This window comes from Pyrgilauda ruficollis, unplaced genomic scaffold, assembly GCF_017590135.1.
Source record: "Pyrgilauda ruficollis isolate IOZ18807 unplaced genomic scaffold, ASM1759013v1 scaffold115, whole genome shotgun sequence".
NCBI lineage: Eukaryota > Metazoa > Chordata > Aves > Passeriformes > Passeridae > Pyrgilauda > Pyrgilauda ruficollis.
Window position 1 is genome coordinate 849,792 of NW_024509766.1, and position 19,189 is coordinate 868,980.

Sequence of the window (19,189 nt, forward strand, 5' to 3'; positions counted from 1 at the left end):
CACGCCTGCCCTGACAGGGTTTGAACCCAACATGCATTACTGCTGTGGGGTGATGATCATGAACAGCAGCACTGCTGATCTGAGCCAAGTGCAATCCTGGGAACCCAGGCCTTTACTAAAACTGCAGCAAGAATGCACAGCTGTAGGGCAAGAGGATGTGCTGAACATGCGAGGGTGTCGGGGGGGTTGAGGAATTGAGCAGATTCTGCTGTGCTCAGAGGCTGCACTGGAGAGCAGTGAGCTAATGCAGCTGCTGCCCGGGAGGTGCAGAACTGTTCTACCCGGGTGAGCCCGTGAGTGCTGGGCCGGGAGTTCCTGCCCCGGAGGCCTCACCTGACGCTGGTGCAATGGGAGTGGCTGGCAGCCCGTTGAGACTGACGGCCCCGATCTGCTGGATGTGGCACGGGGAGAAGGCGACGCCCGGGCTCAGGTAGCTGCCGTGGGAGGTGGAGAGAACCGTGGTCTGCTGCTGCATCAGCTGCAAAGCAGGACCGTGCAGTCAGGGCCTCCCGCCGCCAGGGCCCTGCAGAGCTGGGGGAGGCTGAGCAGACCAGCCTGGCTGTCACCTCCCCCAGGTCCTGCCACCTGCCCCGGAGCTTCCCCTGACACTGCCAGACCTGCTGGGGTGGGCAGGGGTGGCTGTCCCCCCCAGGCCCAGCCCCACGAGGTCCCTGCAGCCACGTACTCACACAGCTGCTGTCCCTGCCCACGCGGGACAGTGGCCACCCGTGAGAGCCACCCTGTCCTGCAGGCAGGGGACACAGCTCAGGGGGCATCCCAGAGCACAAAGCCAGGGCCACGGCTGGGCACCCCGTGCCTCGCCCTCTCCATGGACCAGCAGCCCCGAGGGGCTGTGGCTCACTCAGCTGGGCAAGGGCACCAGGACAGGCCCCCGGGGCTCTGAGAGCTGCTGCAGTGGGGAGGGAGCGGGCCAGGGCCGTGCTCCTGGCACCCAGCAGCACCATCTCCCCACGGGCCCTTGCACTGTCAGGCACAGGCCCCTGTCCCTGGTCACTTCTGCCAGGACAGTGACAGATTTAATAACACAGCTTTGCCTTGAGGAACTTTGCCCAGATCCTCCTGCTTCTGCCCAGCCTCCCTGCTGGGGCACGCAGGGCTCGCTCTGGCACGGGCACCAGCTGTGTGCCCAGGCCCAGCTCTCGTGGCCTGCTTTGCCCTCAGAGGTCTGGCCCGTGAGCCCCTGAACTCAGGCTGTGCCCTGGCACTGGCCTGCACCCCGGGGCTGGGGGACATCAGCTCCTCGTGGTGCCATGACACACCTGCCAAGGGAGAGATGCACAGTACACAAGGAAGGGTGGGAGGTTAAGAGAAGAAAAAAAATCCTTCTGGTCCTATTTGACCATCAGTGGGAGCATAAGATGCCCTCAGAGTGCAAAAAAGACTTCGTTCTGGATGCAAAATTATCCAGCCCATTATCAGCTCTGTCTTCACATCAAGCAAGAAGAGCAGGGGAGGCACAGGCATGGCTCTTAGGAAACCTGAGTTCCTCAGGAGGAGCTGAGGGGTGACACAAGGCAAAACCCAAGGAAACAACAAAAATCTTCCTGACATTGCCACATCCCACTGTCTGCTTTGCAACACAAACACAGAGCTCTCCAGGAAGCCACCCTTGCCCAAGGGCTGAAGTCAGCTGGGCCCAGGGCTCAGCTGAAGGATCTGGTAACTGTGAGAAGTTTGTGGCTAGCTAAACCTCCCAATTTCCTCACACAGAAGCTGATCATGGCTTTAGCACAAAAAGAAGAGGAATTTCATGGCAGGGCTGCCTCTGTAAGCTGGAACAAGCAAAGCCATGGGGTGAAATTGGCTTTCCCTTTTTTTGGGGACTGGTGAGTGCTCCCAGGCCTGTCCCAATGCAGGGCTCTGGGACTGAGAGCACAGGGTCACTCCTGTGCCATTCCAGGAAGGACAAGCCCTGGTATCACCTCTGCTCACCACCCACCATCCCTGGCTCTCCTGGAGCTGGGAGCCACCCGAGCCAGGGCTGCAGTGACACGTGCCCTCCCTGGGGTCCCTGGGCAGAGCCCCACCAGCTCCTGCTCCTGTCCCCACTCAGGGTGCAGGAACCAACTCATTTCCTACTCACTATGTGAATATTGATCTTCTCTTTTCTCATTAATGCCTCTTCTGTGCTGGGCTCTGGCTGGACCAAGGCTACACAAGCACCAAATTGGCACTCTGGAATTGTTCTCTTCACTTACATAAAATTACCATAATGAACCGTAAGAGCAGAAATAAAAGGAGGGGAGGTGTGAACAAATTACGTTTTGTGTTTGGAACTAATTGATTTATGATATACAAGAAATATTCAAGCATTATAAGCACTTAGTAAATTGCTACAGTTTCTTTTTTAAGACTTTAGGCCTTTTTTTTTATTGATAATTTTTTGTTCAGCTCCCAAACATTTCCCTGAGTCCACCTGAACTAACTTGTTGGATAAAATGAACTCATTTGCAGAAGCACCTGGGATCAAAAGCTGATTTAAGCACTGAAACAAACTGCTTTCAGATTCTTAGCCAGTTGTACTTCCCAGATGAGACTTTTTTGTACAGTTTCAGCTAACATGCACTGCTTGACATTTTAAGTACCTTATTTTGCATATTTGCATAGATCTGAATAACTTTAGACTGAACTTAGTGTATGATTATTTCATGTTTAATTTGAGATAGTTTGTGAAGGTTATATATAAATTTAAAACAGACAACTGAAAACAAAACAAAAACAACCCAGGCTCCAAACTTCTTCCTAAAGCCCTGGGGACCACTTTGGCTTGGTAACTCAGCAAACCCCGTGGGGACAGGGAGAGGAATCTGTTGTGTATTAAATTATGGCTACAAGAACCTGTGCAGCCTCTGGTGCACCAGTTCACCCCGGCAGCTCTTGCTCCTGTCAGTCTGGTTCAGCCACATCCAGAATGTCAGGATCCAGAACAGTCAGGATCCAGAATGGTGAGGCTGCACCTCCCACCCTGGGGGGACCTTGGGTGCAGGATTTACTCCTCCAAGCCCAGAATCAGGAAGGCATGAGGGATTTTGGGCTTCCCTGAGCCCTGGCTTACCAGAGGTCCCAGCTGCCAAGGGCTGCCCATGGCAGAGCATTTTGAGGAACCATAAGGAGATTCAGCATGGAAATCCCTCTCTTTTGCCCCCACTTCCAGAGATGTCAGGTGGCATTCCAAAGGGCTGATTCCCTGTGTGTGTGAGGACTGGCTGGGATCTCTCCTCCAGAAGGGAGACCAAAGATAAGGATGGCACAAGAGAAGAAAGAGTCAGGTGTGAGGTCAGTGCCTCAGGGGGAAAAAAACAAGGAGAACCAAACCCAGTGGAAAGGAAAAAGAAAAGAAGGAAAAATATCCCAAAAAAGTGGGAGACAGACTGAGTCTGGAGTCAAGGGGAGAGCCAAAACAAAGTCACAGAGGGAAGGCCAGTGAAGAATCAGAAAGAAACACAGTAACAGACACAACTGAGGAGAAAGAAGATGCAGACAAGCAAGGAGGCACAGCTTAGATATGACTGCCTTCTTGGCATCAGCAGGGCTCCTGAAGATTAAAAGGCTGAGTCTGGAAGCTCTCACTGCTCTTCCTCCTTACACAGCCTGCACCTCAAGCTGATAAAGCAGCTCCTGCCACCATAACCTCACTGTGGGGTCCATCCCTGCCTTCACCACCACACCATGCCCAAGTCAGGGCCATCTCTAGGACAGCAGGAGACAAACCAGGATGATCCTCTCACAGATGGCTACAATTCTGACCTCAGGTGCAGCTGGTCCTGGGCTGGACAGAAAAGAAGGATCCTGGCAAAAGGTGGTGCCTGGTCACAAATGGCTCTTCAAATAATCTGTGATGGATCAATTCTATGTTTGGCTTGCAAATTTCCCCAAAGTTATAGAGCCTCATATGTATTTCCTTTTTTTTCCTCATCCATACTCTTGCCACACATTTAAAATGCATTTGGCAGTTTCTGGGGAGTCTTTGAGGATTGAGCCAGCAATTGAGAAGCAGTTCCTCCTCTGTCCCGTGAATGAAAGGAAGGCACATCAAGGAGCTGCTGAAGCCAGAGGAGGTGTCCACATGCACAAGAAGAACAGGTTTATTTGCACATCCCCCTAGAAAATTACTTGCAGTAACAGTATCTACTTTTGATTTCTCTGTCAACAGGACACAGGAATCTCTCCTGCCTTGAGCAATTTCTGAGCCTCCTTCCATGGGCTTTACACTTGGCAGCAGAGACCTGAAAACAACAATCCACCAAGGAGGCTCAAACAATGCTCCACCACAGTAGATCTGGGACTTGCTGAGTTTGGGACCTACCTCGAACATCAATGGCAATTGCCACCATGGCTCCAGGGCAAGGAGATTCTCTCACTAAAACCCAAAGCACAGCCAGGCTGCTGAAACACCTCTGGCTCTCTGCTACCCACTGCTCCCTCTCCAGCACCCTGCAAACTCCACAGTCCCACTGGCCAAGTGAGAGAACCTGGGAGCCAAGGACAGCACTGAGGGAATAGGGCCCTACTGGGAATTTCAGCAGAGAAATGAACTCATGGAGCTGGGTCCCAGAGCTCTCCTGCTGCTCCAAACCCACAGAGACACATTTGTGTCACAGAGCCAGAGGAAGTGTTCACAAGCTGGTATCAGAGGTGTGTGTCAGACATCACCCAGGCACCAATCCTCTGAGCTCTCCTCATAACAAGACACAAAGGAAATGGGTCATGACTGACCTGCTCCCAACACCTCCAACAACATCAGAGAAATCCCAATTCACTTTGAGGAAGCCCCAGCTCTCCCCTGCCCCCCCATTTCCAGCAGAAAACCGCACAAAAACTCTGCAAGACGAGGCAGCAGAGTGCTGAAAGGAGCCAGGAGCGCTGCCAGGTGCTGGGGAGCATTCCCACAGCTGCAGGAGCTGAGTTTGAGGTGTCCCAGGGGCTGCCCGGGGCCGGCAGGGCAGCGTTCCCCCCTCCCCCGCGGGATACTCACAGCCTGCGCATAGGCGCTGTATGGGCTGAACGGCAGGGAGAGAGATGGAGTGAAAATGCCCAGCTGCCCCACCATTTGCTGCATACGGCGCAGGGTCCTCTCCTTATCTGTGTCAGCAAACTTCACCACTAGACTGGAGGAGGCACCCTAGGCACAGAGAGAGGAGACAGAGAGGAGGCAGGAGAGAAGAGGCGTGGGAGAGCCAGAGAGTCAGCGGTCAGGCAAGGGAGGACGGGGCAGGACAGGCAGCAGAGGAGTGGGAAGAGGAGCAGAAGAGCAAATACTGGTGTGCAAGTGCTGGGGAGCTGCCTGGAACCTCGGCTGTGCCCTTCCCCATCTGTCTGTCCATCCAACCCTTCTCACACCTGAGCCTCACACAGCTGCCTACGCGGATGCACTCACCAGGTGATGGTGCAGCCAGGAACACCCAGGGCATCGATGGCCACAAGCAGCACCATGAGCTTGGCTGGACAGGCAGAGCAGCTCCTGGCAGCTGGGAATTCCCTGGCTGCAGCAGTGCACTGTCCTGTCCATGAGGTGCCCCAAACTCAGGTTGGAGGTTGCCAGAGATGAGGCCACAGCTGCAGCTCCACTTGCACAGCTCCAGCCACACAGGCTCAAAGGGTTCCCACCCACACCCAGCCCGCCCCGGGGGCCTCCTCTACTGCCTAAATCAGAGAAGCCAAGGAGTGCTCAGACACTGAAGCCCTGACCACCCATGTGGCTGAACTGTCAGCTTTCACCCTGCTCAGTTTTGAACAGGTAGCTGTTTCCAATATAAAATCATGGCCTGATTTTTGGCTCTCTTTTATTTAGCTTTTACAGCTGTGAGTGCTGTCCCTCCCAGTCTGGATGAACACAAAGAGCAGCCCAGGGGAGAGGATGGTCACTCTGAGTGGAGCACAGACGTGCACACACACACCCACAGGTTTATTTGCAACCTCCCAACCACGCCAGTGGACACTGCTGTTGAACCTGTTGTGTTTTTAGGAGAGTGTGGGGAGGTCCCTGCAACAGGGAAATGGGACAAGGATTAGGAAGAGGGTAGGTCCCCTGGCCTTATACTCACGGGCATTGTCTGGCTGCCATGGAGTGCGTGGATTGCTGCCTGAGCCTCTGTGTGAGATGAGAACTTTACAAAAGCACAGCCTGGAAAGGGACAGAAAGAGCACAGGAGATTGCAGTGACAGGACTGCTGTGAAAGTGCCACCACGCAAGAGACAGTGTCTGTATCTCAGGTAAGGCAAAGGAAAGCCACCCCAAGGAAGCAGGGAACAAAAAGGATGACTGATCCCAAGTCCTCTATCCTGGAAAAAAGAGGAAGGGTCTCAAATTATTACTTCAATGATATACTCTACAGATGATGACACCATCTCCACCCTTGCCCCTGATCACCTCTTCCCCAAATTCTCTGTGGACTCCTCACTGTGGGTACAAACACTTCAGCCTGCAGCCCCAGCTGGACAGAACAGGCTCAGGAGTGACCCTGACAGCTCAGCTACTCATGGTGCTCTGCGTCCCCTCCTGCTCCCTCAGTCTCTGCCCACCCTCCCCAGTCCCTCCTGGCAGCAGAGGGATCCTGCCCTGCTCCCTATTCCTGGCTGTGTTACGGGTTCCCTAAATACAGGGAGGGGAATGAGTGCCCCAGGGGGAAGGTGAGGCTGGTGAGCACCACCCAGGACAGGGACAAAGGGCAGGACACACAGAGGGTTCACACCTTTGCTGTTCCCATCAGGTCCACGGAGCACCGTGCATTCATCAATGACCCCAAACGGTTCAAAGAGCCGGAGCACGTCATCCTCAGACTGCTGCTTATTTAACATGCCCACAAAGAGCTTCCTGTCCCCTAGGGGCAAACACAGAAACATCAACCTTCTATGAGGCTTGCAGTCCAGAGCAGGAGGAGAGGAACACTTATGGACAAAACAGCCTGGTGTTAAAAACATGCCTGCCATGGAAATGGTTTGCTGTTGGCTGAAATGCTTCCAGGGGTGAACATCAGGGTCTACCCAAGCTCCTCACACCTTCAAGGGTTTGTGTGGCTTCCCCTCTCCTACCCTCCCCAATGGAAAACAAAGGATTAATAGTTTCCTTTCATTCATTAGCCTTTTCCTTCGAATAATCCAAAATAAATTATAGTAAGAAAAACTGTCTGGGCAATCCCATTTCTACTGATCTGCAGGTGAAGTCCAGCAGGTGCCTTAGGTAATACTGCACACCAACCCAGGCAGGGGGATACATTCCAGGACCTTTGACTTCTGTTTCCTTTTCCTTCTCTCCAAGACCACCATTCCCTTAGCTGCCATGTAACCAAGCACCTTGATTTCCATTTGCCCTTCCCCACTCCAGCCTAACCAGCTGTCTCCCAAGGCCTGGGATAAACCCTGGCATCCTGGCTCCCAATCTGCCTCACTGTAGGATCATGCAAATCCTACAGCTGGGTGAAGGCCAAGATCAGCTCCGTGGTCCCTGCTCCCCTCTCTCCAGTGGCACTGTGTCACACTGGCAGGGAGCTGGAAGAGTGGCCAACACATCCAGGACTTGGAGCTCAGCCTCCTTCTGGGCTCCTCCTCAAAGAGAGAAGTGAGGATTATGGTTTTGTTGGGATGGGTAGGTGTGGAGGCAAGGAAGGGGCAGAGTGCCTTCTCCTAGTCTCTCCCCACCTCAGCACCCACAGGAGCCCAGCCCATGCCTGATGCTGTCCAGCCAAGCACAACCACAGCAGAGTTTGGGGCAGCATCCTCCCCAGACTGATGTGAACAGCAGTAAAACAGCACAACACCAAAATCCCAGCAGAAACAGCAGCCCAACCTCTGTCTTTGCCAGGAACAGAGCTAACCCTCCCCCACTGGCCCAGATCTGAGTGGGGAGACAGGACCCACAGGAGGGAACGTGTCAGGATGTGGCTCTGGAGAGCAGTGCCAGAGGATTCCTTATTGCTGGCGACAGGATCAGAGGGGCTGGCTCCACACAAAGCAATGCAATGTGACGCACGTCAGGGGCAATAGCAAGGGAGCTGCTCTGTGCTTCACAGTGCACTGACCTGAAAAACAACAGGTCTTGGAGCTACAGCAGCACAGCAGCTCCAGGGGGGTGCTGTGGAGGGCTGCCAGGCAAGGATGGCACATGACACATTCACGCTGTCACCAAGGCTCGCCCCAGCCCCTGCCCTGCTCCTCTTGGCTCAGGGGATGGTTCCCACCCAGGTAAGGAAGGGAGGCACCCTCCCTGCTGCTCAGCCAGGGACAGAGGCACTCAGCAGCACACACAGGCAGGACCTACTCCTGCCACGGGTCCTTCACAGGAAAGCAGATGCACCCAAGCAGCACTAATGGATGAGCACAAAGGCTCACACACCCTGGAACACACTTATACATCCCCAGCCCCCGGGGATGCCTTCCAGAACGAAATTCCTTAGTGAGCAAGAGGAATGTGCAGACAGCCACACTCACCCAGCATGCAGTCACCTCACCCTGCCCCAGAGCCCCAGCACAGGCTCAGCCAGGCACAGCTCTCCTGGAGCCCCAGGCAGACATGTGCCACTTGTGTCCACCACACAAATAAAGTGTTGGAAGTGCTGCAGCCCAGGCTCTTAGCCCACTCCCAAGAAGATACTCCTGATTTATAGAACTGGAAGTGGCTGAAATATATGGCATTGCATATTTTTTTAAAGGCCAGGTTTCCCAGCTTCCCCATTTTCATGAATCCCTGGGCAACTACACCCATGGGAATTTCATCCCCTTCTGTTTTCCTTGTGATTCTTTTTCTACATTCCTCCCTGCACCTGCATGGCAATGGCTGCCTTTGCAGACATTATTTCAGCTGATTGAGTCCATTCAGATTGGGGATGCCCAATAATCCCCAGCCAAGGCACAGGAGTTCATAAAGCAGGTGCTGTTCAGCTGCCTCCTGAGCAGGGACACAGCACCTGCCTGCACAAGGGCCAGCTCAGGAGTGCTGGTGGTCAAACCAGCCAGAAAACAGCACACAGAGAAGGTGAAAAATCAGATTGAAAGAGAGAGGGCGAAAAAAAAAGGGACTGGACAGGAACAGATTGACTGGGCAGTGAAGAGGAGCATGAAAACGAAAGGAGCAGCAGCTCTGTGGTGTGACTGACATCAGCTGGTGTCAGATGTGAGCCAGTATGGCCACGGCAGGGGACACTGGAGGTCTGGAGGGTTCCTCCTTCCTCTACCCTGAATCTCCACTGCAGCTGCAACCAGGCCTTTATTCACACATGCTGCAGCCTTTGGGTGGCAAACACAGGGGGTTCCTTAAAAAATCATCAACAAAGGGGAGAAATACATTGGGAAACACTTGCACTGACTTTAGGTGCTGTGAAATAATCCTCTGTTCTTTGAACTAGTGGGAAAATAACTGTGGGCTAAGATCTGACAGCCAGAAATGCACCTGATGGTTTTGCCTTTCTCTTCAGGGACCCCTGGCTGCCTGGGGCAGGGGGTGTTGAGATGTCTTGAGTTATCCTGCACCTTGCAATCAAATCAACATCAAATTACAAGTGACTCATTATTTTCTCCTTCAGAGCCCCCTCAGATTTCCTGGGTAATTCCTGTAGTTTCTTCCTCACACCATTTCTGTTGAATCAAAAGCATTTTTCTTTACCCTGCCCTGTGGGAAAAGTCCATTGAAACAGTGACTGCTCCATGCCTGCAGCTTTACAGGTCTTCTGCTGTCTGACAGGGCTCACTAACAGAACCTTTTGGATGTCCTGCCTTCATGTGGGAATTTCAGCTTTCCTTTTTGCAGTTTGGAAGGAAAAAAAAATGCCAGTCTTCCTGGCTATGCAGCACAGGTTAAAACTGTGACACCTTAGGGACTCAAGCTATAAAGGCAAACATAAATACACACACACCTATGGGTCTGGAATCTTTTCTGAATACCAAGAAGAGCAATAGTAAAAGGGAATGAAATCACTGACAACATAAGATTTTTTAATAGTGAATATCCTGCTTCATACAGCCTGTTTCTGAAAATCACACGAAGGAAAATGATCCAGCCTGTTCCCTCTGGATGCCTCTGCAGCAGCTGGGGACATCTGAAAGGGCTCTTCTGCTCTGGCCTCCACCTCTCTGCATCTTGGAGCCCAACCCATGATCCGGGATCCTCTCGATTCCGTCAGCTTCCAAACAGGGCTGTTCTCCCACAATATCCAGGCTGACTCATCCCTCCCCAGCCGGGCTGGAATGCTGCAAACCCTTCCACCTGATCTGCCATCAAACCCTTCCACCTGAGCTGTGATCCTAAAACCACCGATCCCAAACCCTCTGGCACTCTCAGGGCTGATCCCAAACCCGCTGGCATTCTCAGGTCATCAGCTCCATCATTCTTCAGCTCCCCACAGGGATTCCTGCACACTGGAAGCTCTTCTCTCCCCTCCTCGGCACAGCACACCCTCCCCTCCTGCTGTTTTCCCCTTCACTTTCTCTACAGCTCCTGCTTTTCACCCTCTGATTGGCAATTTCCCGTGCTGTCCAGCAAGCAGGGAAATTCGCTGTGATGATCTCTGACTGTCGAGTTCCCATGGAAACATGCTCTGGGCACCGGCAGCAGGAGGGGCCGGCACAGAGCACACTCTTGATGAAGGTACCACAGGAATGAGCCAGGGGTTGAGGCTGAATGCTGTGGCCAAGGGAGAGCACACAAGCTCTGGACACGGCTCCTACAAAGCCACTGAATTCAGGTCATTCAGCAGGCAGGATCAGGGAGAGAGGGAAGCCAGCTCCTGGCTGTGGATGGGATGCAGCAAATCTCCTCGGGATGCAGAGAGAGCTTCCTTGTCCCTGGGCAGGGCTAAAGGCTTGGGTTACCTGTCATGCCCATCACTGCAGCCCCGTGCTCCTGGCACACAAACTCCTCTGCCCCTCTCCTCCTGGCACTCCAGGCTCCCAGCAGAGAGCAGGGAAAAGCTGACAATGTCTGGCCCAGAATCACAAGTCCCACTCTGAACTAATGCAGGCAGCAACTTTTCTGTAGTGAATTTCTTCTGCAGGGTGCAGGAGCACTGAGCATCCAGATATTCCCACACAACCCCTGCAGGGCTTGGCCAAAACTGCCCCTTTGGCAGAAAAATGAACATCTCCCAGACCAAGAGATAAATTCTGGTGTTTTAACTTCATGTTCTTAATTCAGGGTGCTTCACTTGAGAAATGTCAGTCCCTGATGAGTACTAAAGAGGTTCCCTTCAAGGGTAATGCAGAGCAATGCCTCACTGATGCATGCAGCTACTCCTTGATAAATTCCTAATCCATACACTTCTGCCCTGCCCCAAGTCTTTCTTTCTCCTCCTGCCAGTGTGGGGCTATTGCTATAGGGATATTGCTCTTCCCATATCTGCAAAGTTGTTCAGCCACTTCTCTGACAAGTGGAGCATCATGACAGAAACGTTTCAGAAGAGCAATCTGTCTCAGACAAACACAGGGTGCTGTCTTGATGCTGCTCCTGCCTCAGGAAAAAATCCAGTTTGTCATGGATCCTGTGGGAGCTGCTTGTTCTTGGGCTCTGCAGGGAGCCTGGAGGGAGGTGCACAGGCTGCAGGAGACAGGTGCTCAGACTCCAAAGACTTCTGCTCTTGTCCATGGGAAGCAGAGTTGATGTTCTGACATTTGCAACCATTAAGGAATGTGGCACTCGTCATAAACTTAGAGATTTCAGAGTCCAGCGCCTTGGCCAAAAGCTTGTTTCTGAATCAGCACCTTGGTTTTTAACCTGCTGAGCTGTTCCAGCTCGATGTGAAAGAGGCATCAAAGATGTCAATGATGAACCCTTCACATCAGGTGGGTGTGTACAGAAGAGCCCCCAGCAGTGCCCCCCCAGCAAAAGAGAGATGCAGAGATGGCCTCAGCCCTGATTAGACACCAGAGACTCCAGAGTTGCACCCACCAGACACATAAACTTCTTTTTTTTTTTAAATCAATGTGGTAGGGGAAGGACTGACCACCCAGTGGTTGAATCCAGAGGCCATGTGAGGTCTCAGTGAGAAGGCAGCCCTCCCCACACCACCCACTGCAGGCATCTCTAAAGGATCTCTCATCCATTCATAACATCATTTTCAACAGTGAGAGTGAAACACCCTGAAGATTCTGGACTGTTTTTACTGCCTATAGCACAGGTAAGGACCTTAAATTCAACCCTAAACCAAGGGGCTGAAGTAAAATGTCCAGACCTCAGAAAAACTGAGGTTTACAAGTAAATAACCAAAAGTTACAGATTCTATCCGATTTAAACAGACTTTTTTTTTAAAGGAGTATCACACAACTATAAATACACACATTCACATGAAATATTACCAAATATATCTAATTTTCTTGACAGTGCAATAACAGTCACTACAAACTGTTTGGAAATGTAAAACAAAAGCCTTCCAAATCTAAATAAAGCATGCAGGACATGCTGTCCCACAGCACCAACAGCAGCACACAAACCCTTCCCTGGCCTCTACTAAACTGCTTTCAGGGGCAGCACCAACAGCACAGGGCATGGAGAGGCAGAGGTAGGAATGGAGAGAAAAGGAGAAGAAATAGATCAGTGAAGCAAGGAAAAGAAGCAAAATGAGTTAATGGGTTTGCAGACGGCTGAAGTTGCAAGCCTTCTCCACCTGGAGGAGGTATTTGAGCTGCTGAGAGCTCCCCATTAAATTACCAGATTCTCTTGTTCCCAACCTTCCAGCTCTGAACTTCTCAGTATATGCTGCTCTGACCAAGCTGTCCCCTGCAGGCTGACAGCACCTCCATCTCAGGATCCTTTCCCTTCAGACATTATTTCCCCATCATGTGATCCTTTCTGCAACAGCATTTTGGCCTTGACAATGTGCTGGGGGCTGCTGCAGGACTGAGAGCAGCAGGGCTGAGACAGCTCAGCAGTGATGGGGGAGGCAGTGGAGGGAGCTGCAGGCAGGAGAATCAGCTGCAGACCAGTGAGCTGAACACATTAAAAATCCAGTGCTGCTTCAGGGATCTAGCTCTTATTGGGCTGATCAGGTGTAGGAATGAAGGAACCTCTTCCCAAAGGCTTCAGGAGCCCCTGTGCCACACAGGTCTGTTTCAGTCATGTCCTGGGGCAGACACTGCCAGGCTGATGGCACCCTCAAAGAGCTGGGAAAGAGAGTGGAGGGGGCAGCCACATCATCACCCTCAGGACCCCAAGTGCTGTCAGCTGCCTGCTGTGTCCAGCTGTGTCCCCACACTGCCCTCCTGCCCCCCCGATCTCTGCCACACACAGACCCCTCCTCAAACAGAGGAAGGCAGGGTCAGGACCCTGTGTCTCATTTCCTGGTCCCCCTCACAAGCACAAGGGCCACCAAAGGAGAAACAAGGAGAGATGACAACTACCTCCACGGCTCTCGCTGTCCGCAGGTTTCACCTGGATCGGGCGCGCCATCTGCAAGGGAAGAGAAATGCAGAGGTTATTGCTTGGCCCAGTGCCCAGCACACGCTGCTGAAGGCACTGTCAACAGGGCAGAGGAGAGAGGCAGAAGGGAAACCAAGATATTGTGATGGCAAGCAGTACCCTTGAAGAAGGGATCGTTTTTTCCAAAAGGAACCTGGCGCTTTTCCCTGCTCAGCTGCTCGCTGAGAGAGCAGCTCTCCTGGAAATGCCCACCATGCATAAAGCTCTGCCTCCTCAGCTGCTGCAGGCAGCACACAGAGGACTCTGAGGAAGCAGCTCATCACCATGTGACTGGAGCCTGAACAGTGGTCAGGGTGGCCTGAGGTGAGACTGTGCCTGGAAGCTCTTCCTGTGTCTGCCCTGACTCAGTGCAGGCATGGCCACGTCTCCGAACTGAGCCACTTACTGTCCTTGCAGCAGGGAAGGGACACTGCCTCTGAACTTGGCCAGAAGCAGCACAGCAAGCAGGCCTGTCATGTTCCCCCTTCCCCAGCCCTCTCACAGACGGCTCTGTGCACCAGAGTAGCTCTTGAGAAGGGCAGCAATGCTCTCCAGCAACATCTCTGGCCCTCAGAGACAATGCTCAGGTTGAAAGTGGCAAAACTCTTCTTGCCTGGGTGTGGAGAAGAGGTTTTTCCTTCTCCTGCAGCCATTAGTGTCACCAGCAATAATCCAACAACCAACAAGCCTGAAGGGTAGCTTAGCTCACAAGGTATGGGGATTCTCCAGGTAAGACAGAAGTAGCTGCATTAAGGAACACACAGCTTTAACTGTCTGGTTTGAAAAGCAGGGCAAAACTCATCTGCTGGCAGGTCTGTGTGTCCTGTGCTGCCCAGAGAGGCAGCTGACAAGCTGCAGCCTCCTTTCCCAGCTAGCAGGATCCAACTGCACCAGAGTATCCTCCAAGGAATGGTGCACAGGGCAGATTTCCACATTCACAGCACATCTCACTCCATGTCTCTCAGCATCAGTCACAGAGGCTGACAGTGACCTGAATCAGTGACATTCATAACAAAAAACAATCAGAATATTGCAGGGAAGGCCTGCACACGAGCTGCAGGTCCAGGCACAGTCTGCCTCCTCTTTTAGGAAACCCCTGAGGAAAAACAGCAACAAAACAGAAAATGAAATCAAGCTATAAAAGTCACCAAGTGAAATGTGCTTAGAAGCCAGCATGCAATATGTGGAGGCCTGTCAGTCTCCAAGTGGTGGCTGAGCCAGACTGGCCAGAAACCAGAGGCAGAGCCCACATCCCCAAGAGCTGGAGGAAACCTGTGAGGTGGCTCTGCAGTTCACAGGACAGAGATGCCAACCAGGAGGTGACAGGCTGGCAGGGCATGGCACACAGCCTGGCAGCTGGGGGCTCTGAAGCTGGCTTCCTCTGGCTGATGGACCTCAGGCAGGACGAGCAGAGGCTGGGAGCAGGCCCACGCCATTCCTGCCTCAAGGATTGATCATGGGGCTGCTGATAATGGCCCCAGGGATGGGCTGGCAGCTCCCCAGAGGAAGGCCAAGCTGCTGCCAAGCTGCACCTTGACAGACAACAACCCTAAGACCTGCTGAATCATTTAGGGAAGAGGGAGAGGCTGCAGGTCCTTTCCCCACTCCTGATCAGCTGCAGGGATTTGCAGAGCTCCTGATGTCCTGCTCTTGCTGCCAAGTGGGGAACTGTCGAGGGCCCAGCACCTCTTTCCTGAGCTGAGTGGGATGTGGGGCAGGGATTCAGGAGTCTGAGGTCAGAGATTGTTCCACAAAGCCTCCAATTTCCTTGCTGAGAGGCTGCTGTCACTGCTCACAGTCCCTGGCACCCTGCCTGTGAGAGCTGAGGCTGGCAGAGCTGTGGGAGCAGGCTGAGTGGGAGAGGGCAGGCAGCCCAGATGTGTGCTCAGAAAAGAGGGCTCCGTGCAGAGCCAGGAGAGGCAGCTGGCCACGTCACACCCAGGACATGGATTCCCCCAGCACCAAGGAACAGTTTTGCTTCTACTCAAGATGCCAAACCAGGGCTAAACTAACTGAACTGATGGGGAGGGAGACAAGGCACAGACTCAGATCTCAGCTTCTGTGAGGAAGCCAAAGCCCCAAAGCCATTTGGGGGTACAAGGAGCAGCAGGGATGCTGTGGAAATGCAGTGCACACACATCCAGCACCTCCCTCCCAGGGATGCAGGGGCTGAGGGCCACGAGTCGGGAAGGATGGGGGGAGGCGAGGGGGAGGTTAAGTACCTGAGGCCATCTCCCTGTCCCCTCCCCCAACAGGGCTGTCACTCCAGCTCCCAGCACCTAGGATAAAGGAGGTGTTGTCATGGAAACGGTTATTCACCACATGGAACCTGACATTTGCAGTTGCCATGGAAACCAGCTCTTGGGGGCATTCCCTCTGCTTTGCACAAAAGAGACATTTTGATATGATCTCTGGGGAAGGGGCCCCCTCTCCCCATCTGTCCATCCCTATCCTTTCCCCCATGCCAGGGACGTGACCCCAGGGGTGGTGACCCCACCAAACCTGCCACCCTGGGCGAGTGCATCCCACAGGGCCACTGACCCAGTGAGGTGACGTACCCACAGCCCTGGCACTGAGGTGGCAGTGCCAGTACAGCAGTTTGGATTAGAAGTGGTGCAAACCCAGAGGCAGCTCCTGGCTGGGGCTACAAGAGGAAGCACTGTGAGGAAACCCCCAGCTCTGGCCACCAATCCTCTCTTGTCCCCCTGAAACAGCACCTGGGGTGGGCACAGGAAGACTTTCCCCCTGCCCATGTCACAACAACCCCCGGGCAAAGGGCTGCCCATTTTCAGAGGCCTTGCCAGCTCCAGTGACTCTGAGAGACCCACCAACCTGAGGTCAGGTCTCTGAGCTGGTCTTTGTCTGCTCTGGAAGATATGGGTAGAGAGAAGAAAACAAGATACAAGAAATGTGTCCAGATGATGAGGCTTGGAGAAGAGCAGCAGGATTGTCTGGCAGCTTCTTCCTGAAACAGGAGATGTCCCAGCTGAGGCAGAGGGAACCATGGTCCTGATTGCACAGAAGAGGCTTCCATGAAGAAGGACACCACCACTTGAATCCTTCTAAGTCTCATGTTGCCGCCAAAGATGAACAAATTGTCAAAGGCCTCTCAAGCAGAGGGAGTCCACATCAGCTTTAACTCAACCACCTTAAGGCCTTAAGAACTGTCCCTGGGGGATCCTAAACTCTGTCTACAGGTCTCAGACAAAGAGCTCTGTCCCCTACAGGAACACACAGCGGGAGGTCAAGTTTTACCTCTCCCATTTGAGGGAGAAAGAGAGGAACAGGGCAGCAGGGAGGACCCACTTCTGGCTTACACAGCAAACTCTGGAAGTACAAATTCTCCCTGGCCTCCAGTCATCACCTCAGGCTGCACAGTAATCAGAGAGCACACCTGAATAAGAAAATTGTATTTGTATGCACTCAGCTGGGCCCAGAATCCAGCAGTCAGGATGTGCCTGCCTTAAATTCCCAGAGTGGAGAAGATGCACATGCACAGACATGGATGCTTTTTACCACACAGGAACACATAGGTGAACACATGTGTAGGATGGAGAATTCCAGCAAATGATTCATGAGCCTGCACCTGCCTCACAAGCTGAGCTTCATCTTCCCTGTTAAATTATTCAGCTGAGCATTATTAGTCTTCATTTCTTAAGAATATCACATTAACATCTAGCACACGCTGTCAGGACACCATGGACCAAATGTCCCCTGCCCCAGTCCCTCAGCCTCACACCTCAGGGTCCTCCTTACTTGCTGCTGATGACACTAAGGGCTGTCAGCTCCATGACCCACTGCACTCAGGAACTCCTCTTGAGCAGCAGTGGGCACCAGATGGGCAGCAAAGCTCCAACTGCCCTGCTCCAGCTTCTTGTTCACATTTCCCTCCTGGCTGGATAAACAACTTCCCCAGCACAGCTGTCCCTACCCTGCTCCCAGCTCTCACAGAGGTTTCTCTGCCTGCACCACTGCCCCTCTCATGAGCCTGCAGCCTTTCTTGCCTTTCTGGGGGGTTCCTGGTGGGAAGCAATGTGGCAGCTCATCTCAGGAGCATCACACAAAGCACAGCAGCCATGTCCTGTGCAGCCCCCTGAGAACTGTGAGGAGACACCCACAGGGAGGGTCGCTGCAGCCCAGAGGAGCCCAGGTGCTTCCAGGAAAGGGGCAAGGCTAAGAGGCCTTGCTGAAAGGGTCTGGATTACACCCACCCCAGTCTCAGGATTGGGCAGCACAGAGAAGCAGGGAACCCTGCTCTGCTTGGGCTCCCCCTCTGCTTTTGAGGAAATGCTCCCCACCTTTGTAGCACTCTAGAGAACAAGAATCTGCCATCAAACACCCGGGCACTCTTGAAGTCAGAGGAAGCTTTGCTATTGGTTTCACCAAGGGTTTCATCACACCCCAAATAAAGACTTCTGAGGTGAACTGGCTCCCTGTGTTTAATCAGTGCCCAGCATGAGCTGTCAGTCAGCTCAGCAAGCTGGTAGCCCCGTTCTTCAAGGAGAAGATTCCCAGATCCCCCTTCTTCAGCTTTCAAATTGCAAAAGCTGGATGGAAGGAAAAAGCCCCCTGGGACAGCAGGGCAAGCCTCTCTATTAATTACAAGTAAGTGATGTAAAATAGCCCCTTAGGTGCAATGCAGGGGAACCTCACAGTGTTAAGAGGGTCAGAAGCAGAGTGTACAAAGCACACAATGCAGGCTGGCCCCTCTGGGATGTCAGGAACCAAAAGGCATCCAAGGCCATTGGCAGAATTAGGTCCTAGGCTCTTCACTTTACAAATTGTGGGCTTGTCCTCCTCTGGCCAGTTAAAAATGCCCTGCCTGAATGATCATAATCACTTCTAACTGGGCAGAGCACATAAATCTAAATGCTAATTTGTTCATTTGGATTCCATTTCTGATTGAGAATGCAAACAGGGATGGACTGGTGCCAGTCTCAGTGCTCAAGTATCCTGTTTGCATCTTCCCTCTGACATCTCAGTGTGCCTTAGTCCTGTCCAGGAGCCATCCTTCCCTGAGAAAGAGGGGCTGTCTCATACAGAAACATGAGCAACATAAGTACCAAGTTCTGGCACAGCTCTACAGGCTGCTTATGAATTCACCTCGTTCAATCCTGCTATGGAGGAGACAAGGATAATTATGAGCAGTGTGTTCCAGGTGGAGGAATCGAGGCATGTGGTGATGAAGATCATGCAGAAAGTCTGTGGCAGAAGCAGGATGTGATTCCCAGAGTACAAACCACACAGCTTCTGCCTGCATGGCTCAGCTACAGCTTTTTGTATAAGCAAGGAAGATTGTTGAAGGACTGATGAAACCGAAAACCCAAAAACTCCTCTAGAAAGTTCATCAAGACCACAAGAGATCCTTCTGGCCTCCAGAAAGCCATGGGCCTGAGGACTCAGGCACAGCTGGGTGCTCAGACCCACAGTCCTGTGTCAGCTGCAGCATCTTGCTTCAGAGACTTGCCCAAGATTGTCACATTTGTCACTCCCACTGAAGTAGAAACTGCTCAGCAGGCCCAAGGAATGCTTAGGGCTTAAGGACTGCAAAAAGCAGGAGTAAGATGTGAGATGGGTCATCAAGTTCCCCTGAGCAAGTGCAAGAAACTGCAGAGGGAGCACACACTCAGCTGGCTTTGATCTTTCCATTGGAAAGGACACCCAGCACCCTGAGCCTTTCCCTGTGCCCACTGGTGCACCACTGGTCCAGCAAGCACCTCCAGGGGCTCCTCTGTGCACAAGCTGCAGCCTCCAAAGACCCCAAAAGAGCAGGCAAGGGAAGAGCCT

The 19,189-nt window shown here is 52.8% G+C and overlaps 1 protein-coding gene across 1 annotated transcript in view; it reads right to left on the bottom strand.

Annotated features, from left to right (window-relative positions):
• CELF5 (CUGBP Elav-like family member 5) overlaps positions 1–19,189 on the bottom strand; it is a 36,763-nt gene that overhangs the window by 5,478 nt on the left and 12,096 nt on the right. The window contains exons 3-7 of the mRNA XM_041481782.1: positions 13,345–13,393; positions 6,714–6,842; positions 6,066–6,145; positions 4,997–5,143; positions 334–478 (exon numbers count right to left, since the gene is read on the bottom strand). Coding sequence (XP_041337716.1) covers positions 334–478; positions 4,997–5,143; positions 6,066–6,145; positions 6,714–6,842; positions 13,345–13,393 — 550 coding nt within the window. The remainder of the gene's footprint in view (positions 1–333; positions 479–4,996; positions 5,144–6,065; positions 6,146–6,713; positions 6,843–13,344; positions 13,394–19,189) is intronic.